The sequence below is a fragment of the Sapajus apella genome, unplaced genomic scaffold (genome assembly GCF_009761245.1).
Source record: "Sapajus apella isolate SASKATOON/1434 unplaced genomic scaffold, GSC_monkey_1.0 scaffold103, whole genome shotgun sequence".
Lineage (NCBI taxonomy): Eukaryota > Metazoa > Chordata > Mammalia > Primates > Cebidae > Sapajus > Sapajus apella.
The window spans coordinates 6,100,744-6,117,505 of record NW_022437043.1 but is presented as its reverse complement, the minus strand read 5'-3'; the positions used below and the strand labels follow the sequence as shown (position 1 = coordinate 6,117,505).

The window sequence follows — 16,762 nt, the reverse complement described above, 5'->3', positions numbered from 1 at the left end:
AAAAAAAAAAAAAAAAAAAAAACTTCATGTAAGTTCCATATATTTATATTTTATACATGTGCACCTATACATGTATCTGTATCTACATTTATGTATTTAGATGCATGTTAGTGGTCTATATTTAATAAGTTTGTGGCCGGGCGCCGTGGCTCACGCCTGTAATCCCAGCACTTTGGGAGGCCGAGGCAGGCGGATCACGAGGTCGAGATATCAAGACCATCCTGGCCAACATGGTGAAACCCCGTCTCTACTAAAAATACAAAAATTAGCCGGGCGTGGTGGCACGTGCCTGTAGTCCCAGCTACTCGGGAGGCTGAGGCGGAAGAATCGCTTGAACCCAGGAGGCGGAGGTTGCAGTGAGCCGAGATCGCACCACTGCGATCCAGCCTGGCAAGAGAGCAAGACTCCGTCTCAAAAAAAAAAAAAAAAAAAAAACAAAAACAAGTTTGTATCCTTACATTTTACTATATTACAAATTTTAATTTACGTTTTATACATGCATAAACGTGTATATGTGCATATATGCAAATAAGTAAATAATTGTATATGTAATACTGATAGATAGCAGTATCCCCAGGACTCCAAATCCTTCTAACACGCCCTCCCCGCCAGAGGTGATTTTTCTGCACATCGACGTTCTTGCGCTGGGACTCAGAGAGGGTCTGCGTTTCGGAAACCCCCACCCTGCGGAGCCAACGGATTCATTCCCCGCATGCTCATTACTGCACGCAGGGCCGCCAAGGCAATGGGCAGGGGACCACAGCCAAGCCTTGTCTCCCTGCAGGTGTTCGGCTTCCTGAACCTGGTGCTCTGGGTCGGCAACCTGTGGTTCGTGTTTAAGGAAACAGGCTGGGCCGCCCCGTTCCTGCGCGCGCCTCCCGGCGCCCCGGAGAAACAACCAGCACCCGGGGACGCCTACGGCGATGCGGGCTACGGGCAGGGCCCCGGCGGGTATGGGCCCCAGGATTCCTACGGGCCCCAGGGCGGCTACCAGCCCGACTACGGGCAACCAGCCGGCGGCGGTGGCGGTGGCTACGGGCCTCAGGGCGACTATGGGCAGCAAGGCTACGGCCCGCAGGGTGCGCCCACCTCCTTCTCCAATCAGATGTAGTCTGGTGAGTGACCGGCGAGCGGTGCGGCCAAGGAGGGTACAAGAAAGGAGACGAGCGGGTCAGTGAGCCAATAAGAATCAGGGGTAGAGAGTAGGTAAAGGTGCTTACTGGGGCAAGTAAGGACTTAAGTTTGAAGGAGCCAATCAAGAGGCAAAGCTACCGGCAAAGAGCGGAAAAATTAGCCAATGAGTGAAGAAAAGAAAAATGGTGCGTCAAGATGAACAGAATGAAGAGCCAATGGGAGGGAGGTAGAAGTGCAACTCCGAGGAAAGGCGTGGGGAGAGAAGCAGGGCAACCAGTAAAGGAAGGGAATAGCAGGGACTTGCGCAGTGATGAATCAGCGGTGCGCAAGAGCCACAGAAGCGACAAGGTGGGTGGTGGGTCTTAGAAGCGATGGATAACCCAATAGGTGATAAGGCCAAAATAGATGGCGAGGGTAAAAGGGCGTGGATCTTGAAAGTCAGACGAGCTCACCAATCCGGGAGGAGGGGATAGATCTGCCACCTCTCCCCAACACTCGAGGGGAGGGAAGTAGTGTGGAATTTCAAAGGAGGAAGAGGGGCGGGGTGGGGTCCTGGAAAGGCTTGCTGGGCCTTAAAGGAGAAGTGAGGGTCCAGTTCGGTGGCTGACTCCTGTATTCCCAACACTTTGGGAGATCGAGGCGGGCGGATTGCTTGAGGCCAGGAGTTCGAGACCAACCTGGGCAACATGATGAAACCCCACCTCTACAAAAAATACAAAAATTAGCCGAGCATGATGGCATTTATCTGTGGTTCCAACTACTTGGGAGGCTAAAGTGGGAGGATCATCTGAGCCCAGGAGGTTGAGGCTGCCGTGAGCTATGATCCTGCCACTGCACTCCAGTCTGGGCAACAAAGCAAGACCCTGTATCAGAAAAAAAAAAAAGAAAAGAAAGAAAGAAAGAAAAGAAAGAGAGGCAGCAGAGTGCAATGGGTCACGCTTGTAATCCCACCACTTTGGGAGTCTGAGGCATGCGGTTTACCTGAGGTCAGGAGTTTGAGACCAGCCTGGCCAACACAGTGAAACCCTGTCTCTACTAAAAATATAAAAATTAACCAGGCGTGGTGGCACACGTCTGTAGTCTCAAGTACTCTGGAGACTGAGGCAGGAAAATTGCTTGAATCTGGGAGGTGGAGGTTGCAGTCAGCCAAGATTGTGTCATTGCACTCCAGTCTGGACAACAGAGAGACTGTCTCAAAAAAAAAAGAGAAAGAAAGAAGTGAGATTTCCCTCAGATAGGAGGGAGGATATAGGGTAGAAATGGCAGGAGGTAAAGGTTAGGGGGTGGCATGAGGTGTGGGAAGGCAAGAAGGTGGCAGTACTTGGACGAAGGTAGTTTCTGGCACTGAGTTAGCCAGGATGGAAAGGGCATCCCACATCTAATTTTTCAACAAATCCTGTTGGCCCTACCTTCAGAATGTATCTATCATCTTCCCACTTCTCATTGTCATCTCTCCTAGGCCTCTTCTCAGGTCTCCACCTCCATTTCCATTCTGTTCTACTCACAGCATCCGGAAGGATTCTGCTAAATCCTAAATTAGGCCACAGTCCTCCTGTGTCAGAACCCTGTCCTGTCGCAGGCTGGAAGTGGTAGCCCACATCTGTAATCCTAGCACTTTGGGAGTGCTAGGCTTGAACTCCTGGGCTCAGGTGATCCTCCCACCTCAGCCTTCCAAGTAGCTGAGACTATAAGCATGAGCCACCATGCCCAGCTCACTTTTTTTTCCATTTCACTTATTGTCACTCTATGTTATACAAGATAATCCACTCATGCATCATGTTGGCTGTGTGAAGTCTATCTCCCCCTGCTACAATATAACCTCCACAAAGACAGGGATCTTTGTTTTGCTCTATGTAGTTTATCACAAGTGGTTAGAACAGTGCCAGTTAAGAGACTATTTTTTTGGTTGAGGTAGGGAAACTGTAATCGCTTTGGTACCTAACCCAGTGGGGTCAAGGTCAGGTATACCTTCTTGGTAGAGGGAGGTAGGATGAAGCTGGCCCCAGGACTATAAGTGAAAAAAGAAAATACATACAGCCAGGACAAAGGCATAGCAGCCCAGCCCCTATCTGAGGGCACCACCCATGTCGGACCCCCCTCTCCTTTCTCCTTTGTCTCTACAGGTCAGTGCAGCCCGGGAGGACCCCATTGGGGGGCAAGAGCTCAGGAGAAGGCCTGCCCCCTTCCCATCCCTACACCCTAGGTCTCCACCCCTCAAGCCAGGAGACCCTAACTGTCTTTGCTGTTTATATATATATATATATTATATAAATATCTATTTATCTGTCTGAGCCCTGCCCTCACTCCCCTCCCCTCATGCACTAGGTGCCCAGTCTTGAGTGGACCTCTCTCTTACCCCTGTCCCTTTCCCTGCATCCCTTGGCCCCTCTCTGTTTACCCTCCCTGTCCCCTGAGGTTAGGGGGATCTGAAAGGTGAACAGGGAGGGGACAGACCTCTGCTGTGTGGGGAGGGTAGGCGTGGCTTCAGACTCTTTTCTCTCTCCCTCTCCTCCTCCCAACTCTGGCCTTGGTTCCTCCAGCAACCCCTGCCTAAACAGAGGCCATTAGGGAAATCCACTCCAGGGTGAGAGAAAGGCAGAGATTGGGGGGGGGGCTTGGGGTAGAGAGGGCAGTTTAGGACCCAAGGTGGTGTTGGAGAGGAGCTGTGGAGTGGAGGAGTCAGCAGCGGGGTTGGGTTCCAGACATAGTGGATCTGGAGTCTGAACGAGTGGAGTGAGCTAGAGTGTTCTGGGGGTGGGGCTTGGAAGGATGCTGAGGGCAGGGTTCTAAAAGGGGCAGGGCTTTAAGCGGGGCAGAATGGTGGGCTCCAGAGTGAGTAGGTGAGTCTTGAATTGGGACCAGAGCCTATGGAAAGTGTGTGGCTTGGAACATTTAGGAGACTGAGCTTGATTCTAAAGGGGACAGATCTTGAGCAAAGCAAGAAGTGAATGGGCTGTTTGGGATGAGATCCTCGACAGGGTTCCAGACAGTGTGGGGCTTAGAGTGGGGCTTGCATGGGGGTTTCAGAAAGGGCAGCCCCTTCCCATGGTGCAGTGAAGAAAATGTTGTACAGTGGCCAGTTCTGGGCAGTGGAGGGGGGACTTGGATAGGAGCTTCCAGGTGGGTTTTGTTAGGGGTTGGGGAGAATGGCTCTGGCTAAGGCTTGGGACCGAGATGGCCTGAGAAGAGCTGAGTGATATGGCTTGTAGGGTGAGGCATGGGATCCAGAGAGAAGCACCCCACCACCCTTCCCCACTCCCCACTCATGATGAAACAGCTAGATAATCAGAGGACAGAACCAACGGGTCTGTGGGGCTGGCCCACCCCTCTTCCCCCTTCACCTGCCCCTCCCTCCCTCCACACCTCCACGCATCCTGGGGTGGTTGGAGGCCGGGTCTGGAGCCCCTATCCTGCACCCTCTGCTGTGTCTGTGATGTCAGTAGTGCCTGTGATCGTGTGTTGCCATTTTGTCTGGCTGTGGCCCCTCCCTCTCCTCTCCAGACACCTACCCTTTCCCGAACACTTCGGTATTGTTTGAAGATCCCCCCTCCCCAAGGAAGAACAAATATGATTCTCCTCTCCCAAATAAACTCCTTAACCACCTAGTCCACCCGGCTCTGATTTCTCAGTGTGTCTTTTTCCGGCGCCAGGGAGGGGGGTTGGCCGGGGAGAAAGGAGAGGTGGCCAGAAGAAGATCACCCTGGACCTACCGACCGAAGTTCAGGTTGCTGCGTCATTTCAGGCCACTTCAAAAGTGTTAGGCAGAGGGGCACCCTCTGGGAAGCCTCTCCAGCCGATCACTCTGTCACTCTGAGTAGCCCTGCTTGCCCTCCCACTACTGGCCACCGAATGCCCTGTCGTTCTAGGATTTGGTTCTAATTCTGGTTCCTTAGCCAAGCCCCTTCCCAGCCCCTGTGGAGCCCTCTCCTCAAATCCCCAAGGGATCCGAAAGGAGGAAACCTCACATTGCCTGCCCCCTTAATCTTCAGACCCTGCTGTTTCTCCTGCCTCCGCCCAGGCTGGAGAATTGGGAGACCGGTTAGGCAAGGCCAGGGGGTGGGGCACCGGGTTGACTCCTTAGTTCATTAGTTATTCTCTTTTACCTTTCCACTCCACGGGAAGTGACAGGGACGTGTGTAATGGGGGCGGGAAAAGGTCCCCGGCGCCCACGATGGCCGCTGCCGCCTCCGTGCCTAATTAGAGACCCCGGCTGGGGCGCCCGAGTTCTGATTGAGGGCATGGGACCTCCCTCCTCCCAGCCCTGAGACACAGTCAAGCCTGAGAACGCATAGGAGAGGCTCCCAGCCCTGGAACTGAGCTGGGGAAGCTGACTTGGAACTGGCGAGAGAAAAATGGGGGCGGGTGAGGGAAGGCTTTAAGATCTACTTCTCAGGACTTGGGGGGCTGGACAGCTAGGCTTATAAGGATGAGGAGAGAGAGGGGAGGAGGGCTTTGGAACCTGGTCTGGCTCTGAGAAGGGAGGAGTGCGTATAAGATGTAGCTCTCTGGTGGCTAGGGCCAGATTCCCAGGTTCCCAGGGAGCAGCACCTGGGGCTGCAGGTGACGTTGGCGACCACTGTTACAGCATTCATCGGGACCTCACCGGCAGGGAGGAACCAAGAGGTGTCTTTAACCCCTCTCCCAAATAAGCATCCAAAATAAATAGACACAAAACGTCAACACAGCACTCTAGCGCGCCCCCCTCTGAGTCCAGTCGGCCACCTCCGAGTCTCCCCCTCCTCCACTACAGAGCCCTCAAGCTCCAGGTCCCGTGAGAGGTCACGTGGCACACAGGGTTTCTGGGGGCTGTGCCTTGTGACGCCCCGCTGCGCCTCAGAGCGGGAAGTCAGGGTCCTTTCCCGCGGGGCGCCCCGGGCTGCGTGCAGCTCACCTCTAGGCAGGGGGCGCCATGGCCGCGGAGAGACCACAAAGCCGGGGGTGGGCCCTGTGGGGCGCGCTCCTCCCACGCGGGTGTCAGGTTTACGGAACCGAGCTCCCAGGCCGGACGCGCGGTGGCCTGATGGTCTCGAGGATTACATTCGCCTGACCCGGCCTGGCTTGACCCTGCCCGGGCGCGCCATGTTCGCTCGTGGGTCCCGGAGGCGCCGCTCGGGACGTGGGGTGAGCGTGAATCAGGGCAGCGGTGGGGGTCGGGGGTAAACTGAGGCCCGGGCGAGGGGGCAAGGGATAGGCATAGCGAACAGACGCCCCACAGAGGGTCCGGGAATCCCATCCTCAACATTCCCAGACCTGGGGCTGGGGCTGCTGGAGGAGAATGGATGAAGGAAGGACGTAGATCTGGTGGCCCAAGCCCCCTAATCACCTTTACGCACACCTTCATCAGCACTCCTGGGACCTGGTGGGGACCCCTTTCTTGTGAATTGTGGAGGGACTTCTGAGGGCCACATGGGGCCTTAGGTTGAGCAGAAACCTCCTGAGCTTTTCTCTTTTTCTTTTTCTTTTTTTTTTTTTTTTTTTTTTTTTTGTTTTTTGATGGAGGCTTGCTCTGTCACCCAGACCGCAGTGCAGTGGTGTGATCTCCACTCACTGCAACCTCCGCCTCCTGGGTTCAACCGATTCTTCTGCCTCAGCCTCCCATGTAGCTGGGATTATAGGCGCCCACCACCACACCCAGCTAATTTTTGTATTTTTAGTAGAGACAGGATTTCACCATGTTGACCAGGCTGGTCTGGAACTCCTGATGTAAGGTGATCCGCCTGCCTCGGCCTCCCAAAGTGCTGGGATTATAGGTGTGAGCCGTGCCTGGCGGGCCTCCTGGGCTTCTAAAGAAAAGGACACAATACCTTGGAGGAATGTGAATGGAGGGATAGAGTCCTACACTCCTGGGATGCCAGAATGCTGAGGGCCAAGAGACCGGGATTTGGGGGAACAAGGCTTCCAGGCTTCTGCCTGAGGAAGGGAGTTTTTGACTTTTTAGATAGGAGGGTCTTTCACTTTCTTTGGAGTGGGTCCCCGACCTGGGAATGTGGGGTCTGGGTTTGGTGGTCCCGAGAAGGACTAAATAGCCCTAGGATAAGTGGGGTAAAGGCCAAAATTTCTTGGGGTGGGGGTTTCTTAATGAAGCAGGGGCATCCTGAGATCCTGGGGGAGGGTCCCCAGTTCCTTAGATATCAGGGCTTGAGGCCAGGGTTTGGGGGAGGAGCTCCTGAGCTTCTGAAGAGAGGGGCAGCGTTCATGTGGGGATCTCGAAGAAGGATGGGGTCTCATCCCCTACCCTGTGGAACTGGAGTGCTGCTGGCAGCGTAGGTGAAGAGGGAACCGGGATGAGGCTTGGGAGAGGATGCCCAGAATAGGGGCTCTGTGCTCTGGTGGGAAGAGTACTCTGAATTCTTGGGGAGGTGCTTGAGCCCTGGAAGGATCTAAGGCTGGTGGGAGGTGTCTGAGGCTAGGGGCGAAGAGGGGGTGGGGTCCGAGGCCAGTCTAGGCAGGGGAATTCCCCGAAAAGGGGACATATAAAGAGGTAGCTTCAACTGCCCCGCCTCTGCCTCGGTTGTGTCCCGCTCCGCCGCACTCCGGGCGCTGTCTCAGCCTGCCCAGCGCTGCCCAGGTGAGACAGGCCCCAGCGTGCGGTCGTGGGCAATGAAGTGGAGGGGCGGCCGTTGACTTCTTCCCTGCTCCCGCGCCTCACCGGGCACTGCGTCCACCCCTGCTCACTGCAGCCTCCAGAGGCAGAGGACCCAGACCGGGGCCAGCCCTGCAACTCCTGCAGGGAGCAGTGCCCCGGCTTCCTGCTGCACGGCTGGAGGTAAGTGATGCCCCCAAAGGGCCTCGCCTTTGTCAGAGCTCCGCCTTCGCGGGGGGGAATCCGGGAGGCTTATCCCACGCCCCTAAGCTTGAGCTTCGCCTACAGAGGGATCTCAGTTGGGAAAAGAGCCTCAGGCTCAGATTCAGAGCCCCGCCCCCGACTCATTCCCAAAAGTAGTGTTCCCAGGAGAGCTCCACCCACCACGCAGCCCCGCCCCCAGAAGAGCTCTCTCTTAGCCCCTGAGTCACATCCCTAGGGAGATTCTTCGTCCCCAGCTCTGGGCACCGCCCATTGGCCTCCAGCACCCCTCTTAGACTCAGACCTCCCAGGCCCAGCGTCCTATCCTCCTACTGGACCCCTGCACCCAACAGACAGAGCCTACAGTCCCCAGACTCAGACCCTACCCACACAGGCTCAGAGCCCACAAGTTCAGAGCCTCATCACAGGCTAGATGCCTGTGTCTAGTGAAAGTTCCCCCACAAAGCGTCCCACTCCCCCGCGGCCTGTCCTCTGGCTCACAGCCCAGCCACACCCTGGCTCATAGGCCCACCTCCTGCAGCCCCGCCCCCAGGTGATAATCCGCATGTCCCGACCTGGGCTGCCGAGGGGTTCCGGTGGGCAACCCCTTAGTAATTGACCTCCATCCTCGGTCCCTCAGAAAGATCTGCCAGCATTGCAAATGCCCACGGGAGGAGCACGCAGTGCACGCAGTGCCTGTGGACCTGGAACGCATCATGTGTCGGCTAATCTCGGACTTCCAGCGCCATTCCATCTCCGACGATGACTCGGGCTGTGCATCGGAGGAGTATGCCTGGGTGCCCCCAGGCCTTAAACCGGAGCAGGTGACCAGAGGCCAGCCCTCCACTCTTGCTGTCCAGTGGGTGCACACTCATGCACACACACACACACACATACACACACACACACACACACACACTCATGTGGGAACCTATTTCTGGAGCTATGCTACAGTGTGCACTCAGACGAGAATCCTTGTGGCTGTTGTGTGATGGAGGACCGGTCAGCCCCCCCACACCTTGGGTGATTGAGGGACCGGTTTCTCAGGGCCTGTTCACCCCAATCCTATTCTTTTTGTTTGTTTTTGAGACAGAGTCTCACTCTGTTGCCCACTACAGCCTCCCGCGTAGCTGAGACTGCAGGCACATGCCAACATGCCTGGCTAACTTTTTAAAGTTTTTGTAGAGACAGGGTCTCCCTATGTTGTCCAGGCTGCTCTGGAACTCCTGGGCTCTAGTGATCCTCTTGCCTCAGCCTCCCAAAGTGTTGGGATTACAGGAGCAAGATACCGTGCGTGGCCCCACTCCCTATCCTACCCTTCCAGCACTTCATTTGCCACATGACTTCATTGATTGAGTCATTCAACACATAGTTATGGGACACCTACTGCATGTGAGACACTGTTCTAGGCCATGAGGACACAGCAGTGAGCAAAACACTTTTTGGGAAAAGAACACAAAATAACATATCTGCCCAGGGGCATGGTGGCTCACACCTGTAATCCCAGCACTTTGGGAAACTGAGGTGGGCAGATTACTTAAGGCATGGCAAAACCCTGTCCCTACTAAAAGTACAAAAATTAGCCAGGTGTGGCAGTGTGTGCCTGTAATCCTAGCTACTCAGGAGGCTGAGGCAGGAGAATTGCTTGAACTCAGGAAGTGGAGGTTGTGGTGAGCTGAGATCCTGCCACTGCCCTCCAGCCTGGGTGACAGACTGAGAACCTGTCTCAAAAAAGAAAAAAAAGAAGGCCAGACACAATGGCTCACGCCTGTAATTCCACCACTTTGGGAGGCCAAGGTGGGCAGATCACCTGAGGTCAGGAGTTCCAGACCAGCCTGACCAACATGGAGAAACCCCATCTCTACTAAAAATACAAAACAATTACCTGGGCATGGTGGTGCATGCCTGTAATCCCAGCTACTTGGGAGGCTGAAGCAGGAGAAGTGCTTGAACCTGGGAGGTGGAGGTTGCAGTGAGCTGAGATCGTGGCATTGGACTCCAGCCTGGGCAACAAGAGTGAAACTCTGTCTCAAATAATAATAATAATAATAAATATACATACATATATAATATATTTAGAGAGAGAGAGGGAGAGGGAGAGAGGAGAGACAGGGTCGCACTCTGTCTCCCAGGCTGGAGTGCAGTGGCATGATCACAGCTCACTGTAGCCTCAACTTCCTGGGCTCAAGTGATCCTCCCACCTCAACCTCCTGAGTAGCTAGGACTACAGGTATGCACCACCACACCCAGCTAATTTTTGTATTTTTTGTAGAGATGGAGTTTTGCCATGTTGCCCAGGCTGGTCTTGGACTCCGGGGCTCAAGTGATCCTCCTCTCTAGGACTCCTAAAGTGCTGGGATTACACCCAGCCTATATTTTGGAAGTAGAGCTGAAAGGATTTGGTTGTGGGAGTAGGAGAGAGAGAATTGAAAGATGCCCCCCGAGGATGAGTAGATTAACTGGTGTGGGAGAGGCCAAGACAGGAGCGAGTTTATCCCAGCACTTCGGGAGGCCGAGGCGAGTGGATCACGAGGTCAAGAGATTGAGACCATCCTGGTCAACATGGTGAAACCTCGTCTCTACTAAAAATACAAAACATTAGCTGGGCATGGTGGCGCGTGCCTGTAATCCCAGCTACTCAGGAGGTTGAGGCAGGAGAATTGCCTGAACCCAGGAGGTGAAGGTTGCGGTGAGCCGAGATCGCGCCATTGCACTCCAGCCTGGGTAACAAGAGTGAAACTCCGTCTCAAAAAAAAAAAAAAAAAAGAAAAGAAGAAAAAAGAACATGAGATTGGTTCTGGCCATTTGGAGTTTGAGATGCCTGTTAGACATCTAAATAGCCACATTACCTAGAACTCGAGAAAGAAGCCACAGGGCTGGAAGTATGTGTTTGCCATAATGTGTCACAGGCTGGAGGTGACACATTAGCCAAGTAGATGATATTTATATCCATGAGGTTGAATGTAATTCCCAAGAGACTGAGTGTAGACAGAGGCAAGAGGACCCAGAGGTGAGTCCTAGGATCCTCCCGCATTTAGGGGTCAGCTAGTTGAAGAGGAGCCAAAACAGGGACAGAGAAGGAGCAGCCAATGAGGGATAAGGAAAACCTGGACTGTGTGTTGTCCTGGAAGCCAAGGGAAGAAAGTGTTTCCGGGAAGAAGGAGTGGTCAGCTTGGTGCATTGCTAGAGTCATTAAGTCTGATGAAGCTGAGAACTGAACAATGATTTTAACAATGTGGATGTCGTTGATGACCTTGACAGCTTTGGAAGAGGGATGGGAGCGGAAGCCTGCCTTGAATAGGCTTAAGAGAGATTGGAAGGAAAGGAAGTGGAGTGAACACAAGTGCTCATAACTTTTTGAGGAATTTTCCCACAAAGGAAAAAAGAAAAGTGGATCAGCAGGCCGGGTGCAGTGGTTCATGCCTGTAACCCCAACACTTTGGGAGGCCAAGGTGGATGGATCACTTGAGGTCAGGAGTTGAAGACCAGCCTGGCCAACATGGTAAAACTCTGTCTCTACTAAAAATACAAAAATTAGCTGGGCATGATGGCATGCCTGTAGTCCCAGCTACTCTGGAGGCTGAGGCAGGAGAATCACTTGAACCCGGGAGGCGGAGGTTGCAGTGAACCGAGATTGTGCCATTGCCCTCCAGCTTGGGCAACAAAGCAAGACTCCGTCTAAAAAAAAAAGTGGATCAGCAGCTGGAGGAGGAAGTGAGGTCAAGACATGCAGGAACTCTCAGCATGTTTGGGAGCTGAGGGAAATTATCTGCCTTTAGGAAGGCAGATGGGGGAGTCCAGAGAAGGTCCCTCCAGATGCCTTTCATTTTCTCAGAGAAGTGGGGACCTGACATCTCACTGCATCCCAACTCACCTCTCATTTCAGCTGTTTTCTCCCACTCCTATGTCCTCCCAGGTGTATCAGTTTTTCAGCTGCCTCCCAGAGGACAAGGTCCCCTACGTCAACAGTCCTGGGGAGAAATACAGGATCAAGCAGCTGCTGCACCAGCTGCCCCCACACGACAGTGAGGTGAGGAGAGAGAAGACAGGAAGGGCATGCCAGGCATGGGGCACAGCCTGGGCCAGTGCTGGGCAGGGTCAGAAGAGGAAAGGTGAGCTGATCGGAGGTGAGTGGTCCAGACAGGCAGGGACCATCAGGGGACATTCCTTGGCAAAACCACAGCTGGGGCTTGGAGGAAGAGGTGGGTACTTCAGGCAGGAGGCACCATCTATAAAAAGACCTAGAAGTAAACTTTCAGGGCATGGATGAAGTCTTGAAGAGGGGTGGGGACAGATATCAAGGGAGGAGCCTGGGAGATGCCTTCTCCTCCCAGGCACAGTACTGTACCGCACTGGAAGAGGAGGAGAAGAAAGAGCTCAGAGCCTTCAGCCAGCAGCGGAAGCGGGAGAATCTGGGGCGTGGCGTTGTGCGCATCTTCCCGGTGACTATCACTGGGGCCATCTGTGAGGAGGTGAGCCATGGAGGGCCTCAGCGAGTGAGCAGTGCCTCTGCTCCAAGCCCTGAGGAGCAGGGCACATCTTCCAGGCAGTAGGAAGATGAGGCCTGCCACTGAAGCCCCAGTGGGCTGTCTCTAGGGTCCCTTCTGCAGGGCGGGGTCCCTTCTGCTGGGCGGGGTCTCTTCCTCACATCTCACTGTTGGGCAGGGACTGTCTCTAAGGCAACCCCTAGTGGACAGGGACCTGTCCCATCGATCCCACTGTCGTGTGTGGTTTTCTCCCCTTCTGTGCAGTGAACATGAGGCATGGACTGTCTCTTTGGTCCTCCTGTGGTCAGAACTTGTCCTCAAGAGCTGACCCACAGTGGCAGGGCCTGTCTGCAGGGCCCTAAGGTCTGTCCTTAGATCCTACTGTTAAGTGACATCTATTGCTAAGGTCCCAGTGGGTGGAGACTATCTGTGGTTTCCCCCACTAGGCCTGGCCTGCCTGTCTTCCCCACCCCTGAGGAGTGAGGCTTGCCTGTAAGGCCACCCACCATGGGTAGGGCCTGTCTCTGTGGCTTCCGCCATGAGCAGGCTCAGTCTCTAAGGTACCTCCCAACCCCATCCCTGGTGTAGGCAGGGCCTGTCTCAAAGTTACCCCATGGGTGGGACCAGTCACAAAGGTTTGCCATGGGAAAGGCCCAAGTGTAACACACTTTGGCTGACCCCATCCATCTGACCATCTTGGTGACAGTGATGGTAACCATCTTGGTGCTTGTCTCCTGGCAGTGCGGGAAGCAGATTGGAGGTGGGGACATCGCAGTGTTTGCCAGCCGTGCAGGCCTGGGTGCCTGCTGGCACCCACAGTGTTTTGTGTGCACCACGTGCCGGGAACTTCTGGTTGACCTCATCTACTTCTACCATGCTGGAAAGGTCTATTGCGGGCGTCACCATGCCGAATGCCTGCGTCCACGCTGCCAAGCCTGTGATGAGGTTTGGGCCTCCCTGCCCAGGGGTGGGAGTGGAGGGCAGGCAGGGCCAGGGGCAGGCTCATCTGACCGCTACAGATGACCTGTGCCCTCCAGATCATCTTCTCCCCTGAGTGCACGGAAGCGGAGGGCCGCCACTGGCATATGGATCACTTCTGCTGCTTCGAGTGTGAAGCTTCGCTAGGAGGGCAGCGCTATGTGATGCGTCAGAGCCGCCCCCACTGTTGCACCTGCTACGAGGCCCGCCATGCGGAGTACTGTGATGGCTGTGGGGAGCACATCGGTGGGTGAATGCGGTGGGAATGGACAGAGGGATGGATGGACAAACTGGGCCACAGCCCCACCCCACCAGGACACCTCCTGTCCAGGCTGCAGGGTCCAGCCCCACAGGGTCTAGTGGGTGTTCTTTTATGTGCGGAGACGATAGATGATAGAAAAAAAAGACGTAAGACACAGAGATAAGAGAAGAGTTCAGTTGGGTCTGGGGGGTGGGGGGGGCCACTGCTGGACTCTGTCCCTTGATAGTGGTGGTCCCCCCGGCCCAGCTGAACTCTTCTCTTATCTCTGTGTCTTGTGTCTTTCTTTTCTACCATCTATCATCTCCGCACACAAAAGAACACCCACTAGACCCTGTGGGGCTGGATCATGCACCAGGTCCCACCCTGCACTGTGCCCTGCACTTTGTCCAGCCCCAACACTGTAGGCCTGTATGCTTGATTGCAAGTCCCACTCCCAATGTCCCCACTATGCTATGCTTTCTAAATCGCACCTACACAATGCTAGGCCACCACCACACCTCTAGACCCACCTCCAGAGGGCACTCTAATTCCTGCCCCAGGGCTCCTCCTAAGCCTAGCCTCCACCACCCCAAGCTATGCTCTGTTCTCGTCCACTCTCCTGCATCAGCCTAGGTCAGGCCTAGCTTCTAGCTACACCCTACCCTGTGAGACCGACTCCTTTCTCATGAGGGCTACACCCCACCTTCCAAGCCCTGCCCCCACCAGCCAGGCCTCCTCTTCAGGCCCAGCCTTCCACTCTCCTTAATGTCTAAGCCTGGCATGGATCTTAGAATCCAATGCCCACACGGCTCTGGAAGAGAGCACCCTGTGAAAGAAAGGAAGGAGTGAGAGAGAGGCTCACCAGCCAGTCTCCAGGAGAGAACCAAAACCCGTTTCCTGCTTTTTCCAGAAGGGCCACATTCTGGAGGAGGAAGGCGCCCAGGAGTGCCTTGCCTCAGATTCCCCACCTCTTCCTGAGAAGGGACCCATTCACAAGGGGTAGGGGTATGCCTGGGGATTCTGCTTCAGTTTTTCCCCCTTTTGGTCCCCACAGGCCTGGACCAAGGCCAGATGGCTTACGAGGGCCAGCACTGGCATGCCTCAGAGCGATGCTTCTGCTGTAGTCGCTGCGGGCGGGCCCTACTGGGCCGTCCATTCCTGCCACGCCGAGGCCTAATCTTCTGCTCTCGAGCCTGCAGCCTTGGGTCTGAGCCCACAGCTCCAGGGCCGGGCCGCCGCAGCTGGAGTGCCGGCACTGTCACAGCCCCACTTGCAGCCTCCACAGCCTCTTTCTCTGCTGCGGAGGGGGTGTTGGAGACCACCACCAAAGGCACCTGCACGGAGTCAGAGCCAGGTGAGCTAACTCTCCAGCCACAGCCCAGTCACCCCCACGTCCTTACCCTTTCCTCAACCCTGGCCCTTCCCCCTTGACTCGCCAAGGCCCTTCACCTGCTGCATCCCAGGGCCCCGCCCGCATCTCTGTCCATCCTCCGTCCCCACACCAGTCCAGACCTGGTCTCCATCCCCAAACTGCAGCCGCCTTGAGAACCCTGGTTCCACCCTGACAATACAGGACCGGTCCCCTACCTCAACTTGTCTCTGCTTGAGCACAAGTTCCTCTTCCTCTTCTCCAGCTGGTCGCACTTCATCTTCTGCACCCAGGCCCCACCCCATTTATCCCAAACCAAATCTACTCCAGCCTATGCCACACCCCTTCCATCCGAAGCCACTCCCAGTACCCTGGCCACGCCCCCCAACCAGTCCCGTCTTTCTCCCTGTTCTTCCTTCCAACCCTCTCTCCACCCAGAGCCTGCTCCAGGCCTCACACTTCCTAGGCTCCCCACCTCCCTGCCCTTCTCCAACCCCTGCCCCCACTTTCTCAGTCTTAGTGGAGGAAAGAAGGCTCTTCCGCAGGCCTCCCCATAGGAGCGGGCCAGTGGGAGGGCAGATACAAGAAGTTGCTGTCTCCCCCTTAACAGCTGCAGGCCCCGAGGAGCCCTCCCACTTTCTGAGAGGGGCCCCCCACCGCCACTCCATGCCGGAGCTGGGGCTCCGCAGCGCCCCCGAGCTTCCCCCAGAGTCCCCCAGCCAGCCTAACCCGCGTCCGGATGATAGTGCCTTCGGTCGCCAGAGCACCCCACGTGTCAGCTTCCGCGACCCTCTGGTGTCTGAAGGAGGTCCACGCCGGACCCTGAGTGCACCCCCGGCCCAGCGCCGCAGGCCACGCAGTCCCCCACCCAGGGCCCCCAGCCGTCGCCGCCACCGTCACAATCACCGTCACCGTCACCACCACCATCACCATCACCACGGAAACCCAAGCAGACGTCGCCACTATCAGTGTGACGCAGGATCAGGGTCAGACTCGGGATCTTGCTCCAGCTCGCCCTCCAGTTCCAGTTCCGAATCCTCAGAGGATGATGGCTTCTTCCTAGGAGAGCGCATTCCTCTGCCCCCCCATTTGTGCAGGCCCACTCCTGCTCAGGACACTGCAACGGAGACCTTCACCTCCCCATCTTCATTGCTCCGCAGGGACTCTCGCCCGAGACAGGCCCGAGACAAGAACTGTATCTTGGCTTGAAGGCAGGACGTCCAGCAGGGGGCTCCATTCTCCAGTCAGAGTAGACCATGAGGCCCATACCCCCACCCCCACACCACACCCTCACAACCTAAGTCATAAATCCTCTTCCTCCCTCCTTGGTCTGTTTCTATTTTTGCTTCCGTTTTAGAGACATGGTCTGCTCTACTGTCCAGGCTGCAGTGCAGTGTGTGATCAAGGCTCACTGCAGCCTCAAAGTTTTGGACTCAAGCGATCCTCCCACTTCAGCCTCCCAAGTAGCTGGGACTCCAGGCTTGAGTCAGCGTGCCCAGATAATTTTTTAATTTGGTAGAGATGGGGTTTCGCCATGTTTCCCAGGCTGGTCTAGAGCTCCTGGGCTCAAGCAATCCTCCTGCTGCAGCCCCTCCATAGGACTGGGATTACAGGCATTAGCCACCTCACCGGGCTTTTCGTTTGTATTATTGAAGTAATTTAATATTTGCTGTAAAACAGGCCTGGCTTCTTTGCCTCCTTACCCCAGCTGTCTCTGCTCCATTTCTCCCTCCTGATGCTTGAAATTTACCCACATTTGATGAAAGGAT

General features: G+C 55.3%; 2 protein-coding genes across 2 annotated transcripts in view; both read left to right on the top strand.

Annotated features, from left to right (window-relative positions):
- SYP (synaptophysin) overlaps positions 1-4,747 on the top strand; it is a 12,861-nt gene extending 8,114 nt beyond the window's left edge. Inside the window, exons 6-7 of the mRNA XM_032258667.1 lie at positions 785-1,115; positions 3,258-4,747. Of these exons, the coding sequence (XP_032114558.1) occupies positions 785-1,111 (327 nt within the window). The 3' untranslated portion in view covers positions 1,112-1,115; positions 3,258-4,747. The remainder of the gene's footprint in view (positions 1-784; positions 1,116-3,257) is intronic.
- Positions 4,748-5,863: 1,116 nt separating this feature from the next.
- Positions 5,864-16,673, top strand: PRICKLE3 (prickle planar cell polarity protein 3). The gene is made up of 9 exons (XM_032258666.1): positions 5,864-6,255; positions 7,815-7,900; positions 8,559-8,742; positions 11,835-11,948; positions 12,253-12,390; positions 13,147-13,350; positions 13,443-13,629; positions 14,679-14,978; positions 15,604-16,673. Exons 1-9 carry the CDS (start codon positions 6,214-6,216, stop codon positions 16,200-16,202), a joined length of 1,854 nt encoding a protein of 617 aa, XP_032114557.1. The 5' UTR covers positions 5,864-6,213; the 3' UTR covers positions 16,203-16,673.
- The last annotated feature ends 89 nt before the right edge of the window (positions 16,674-16,762 follow it).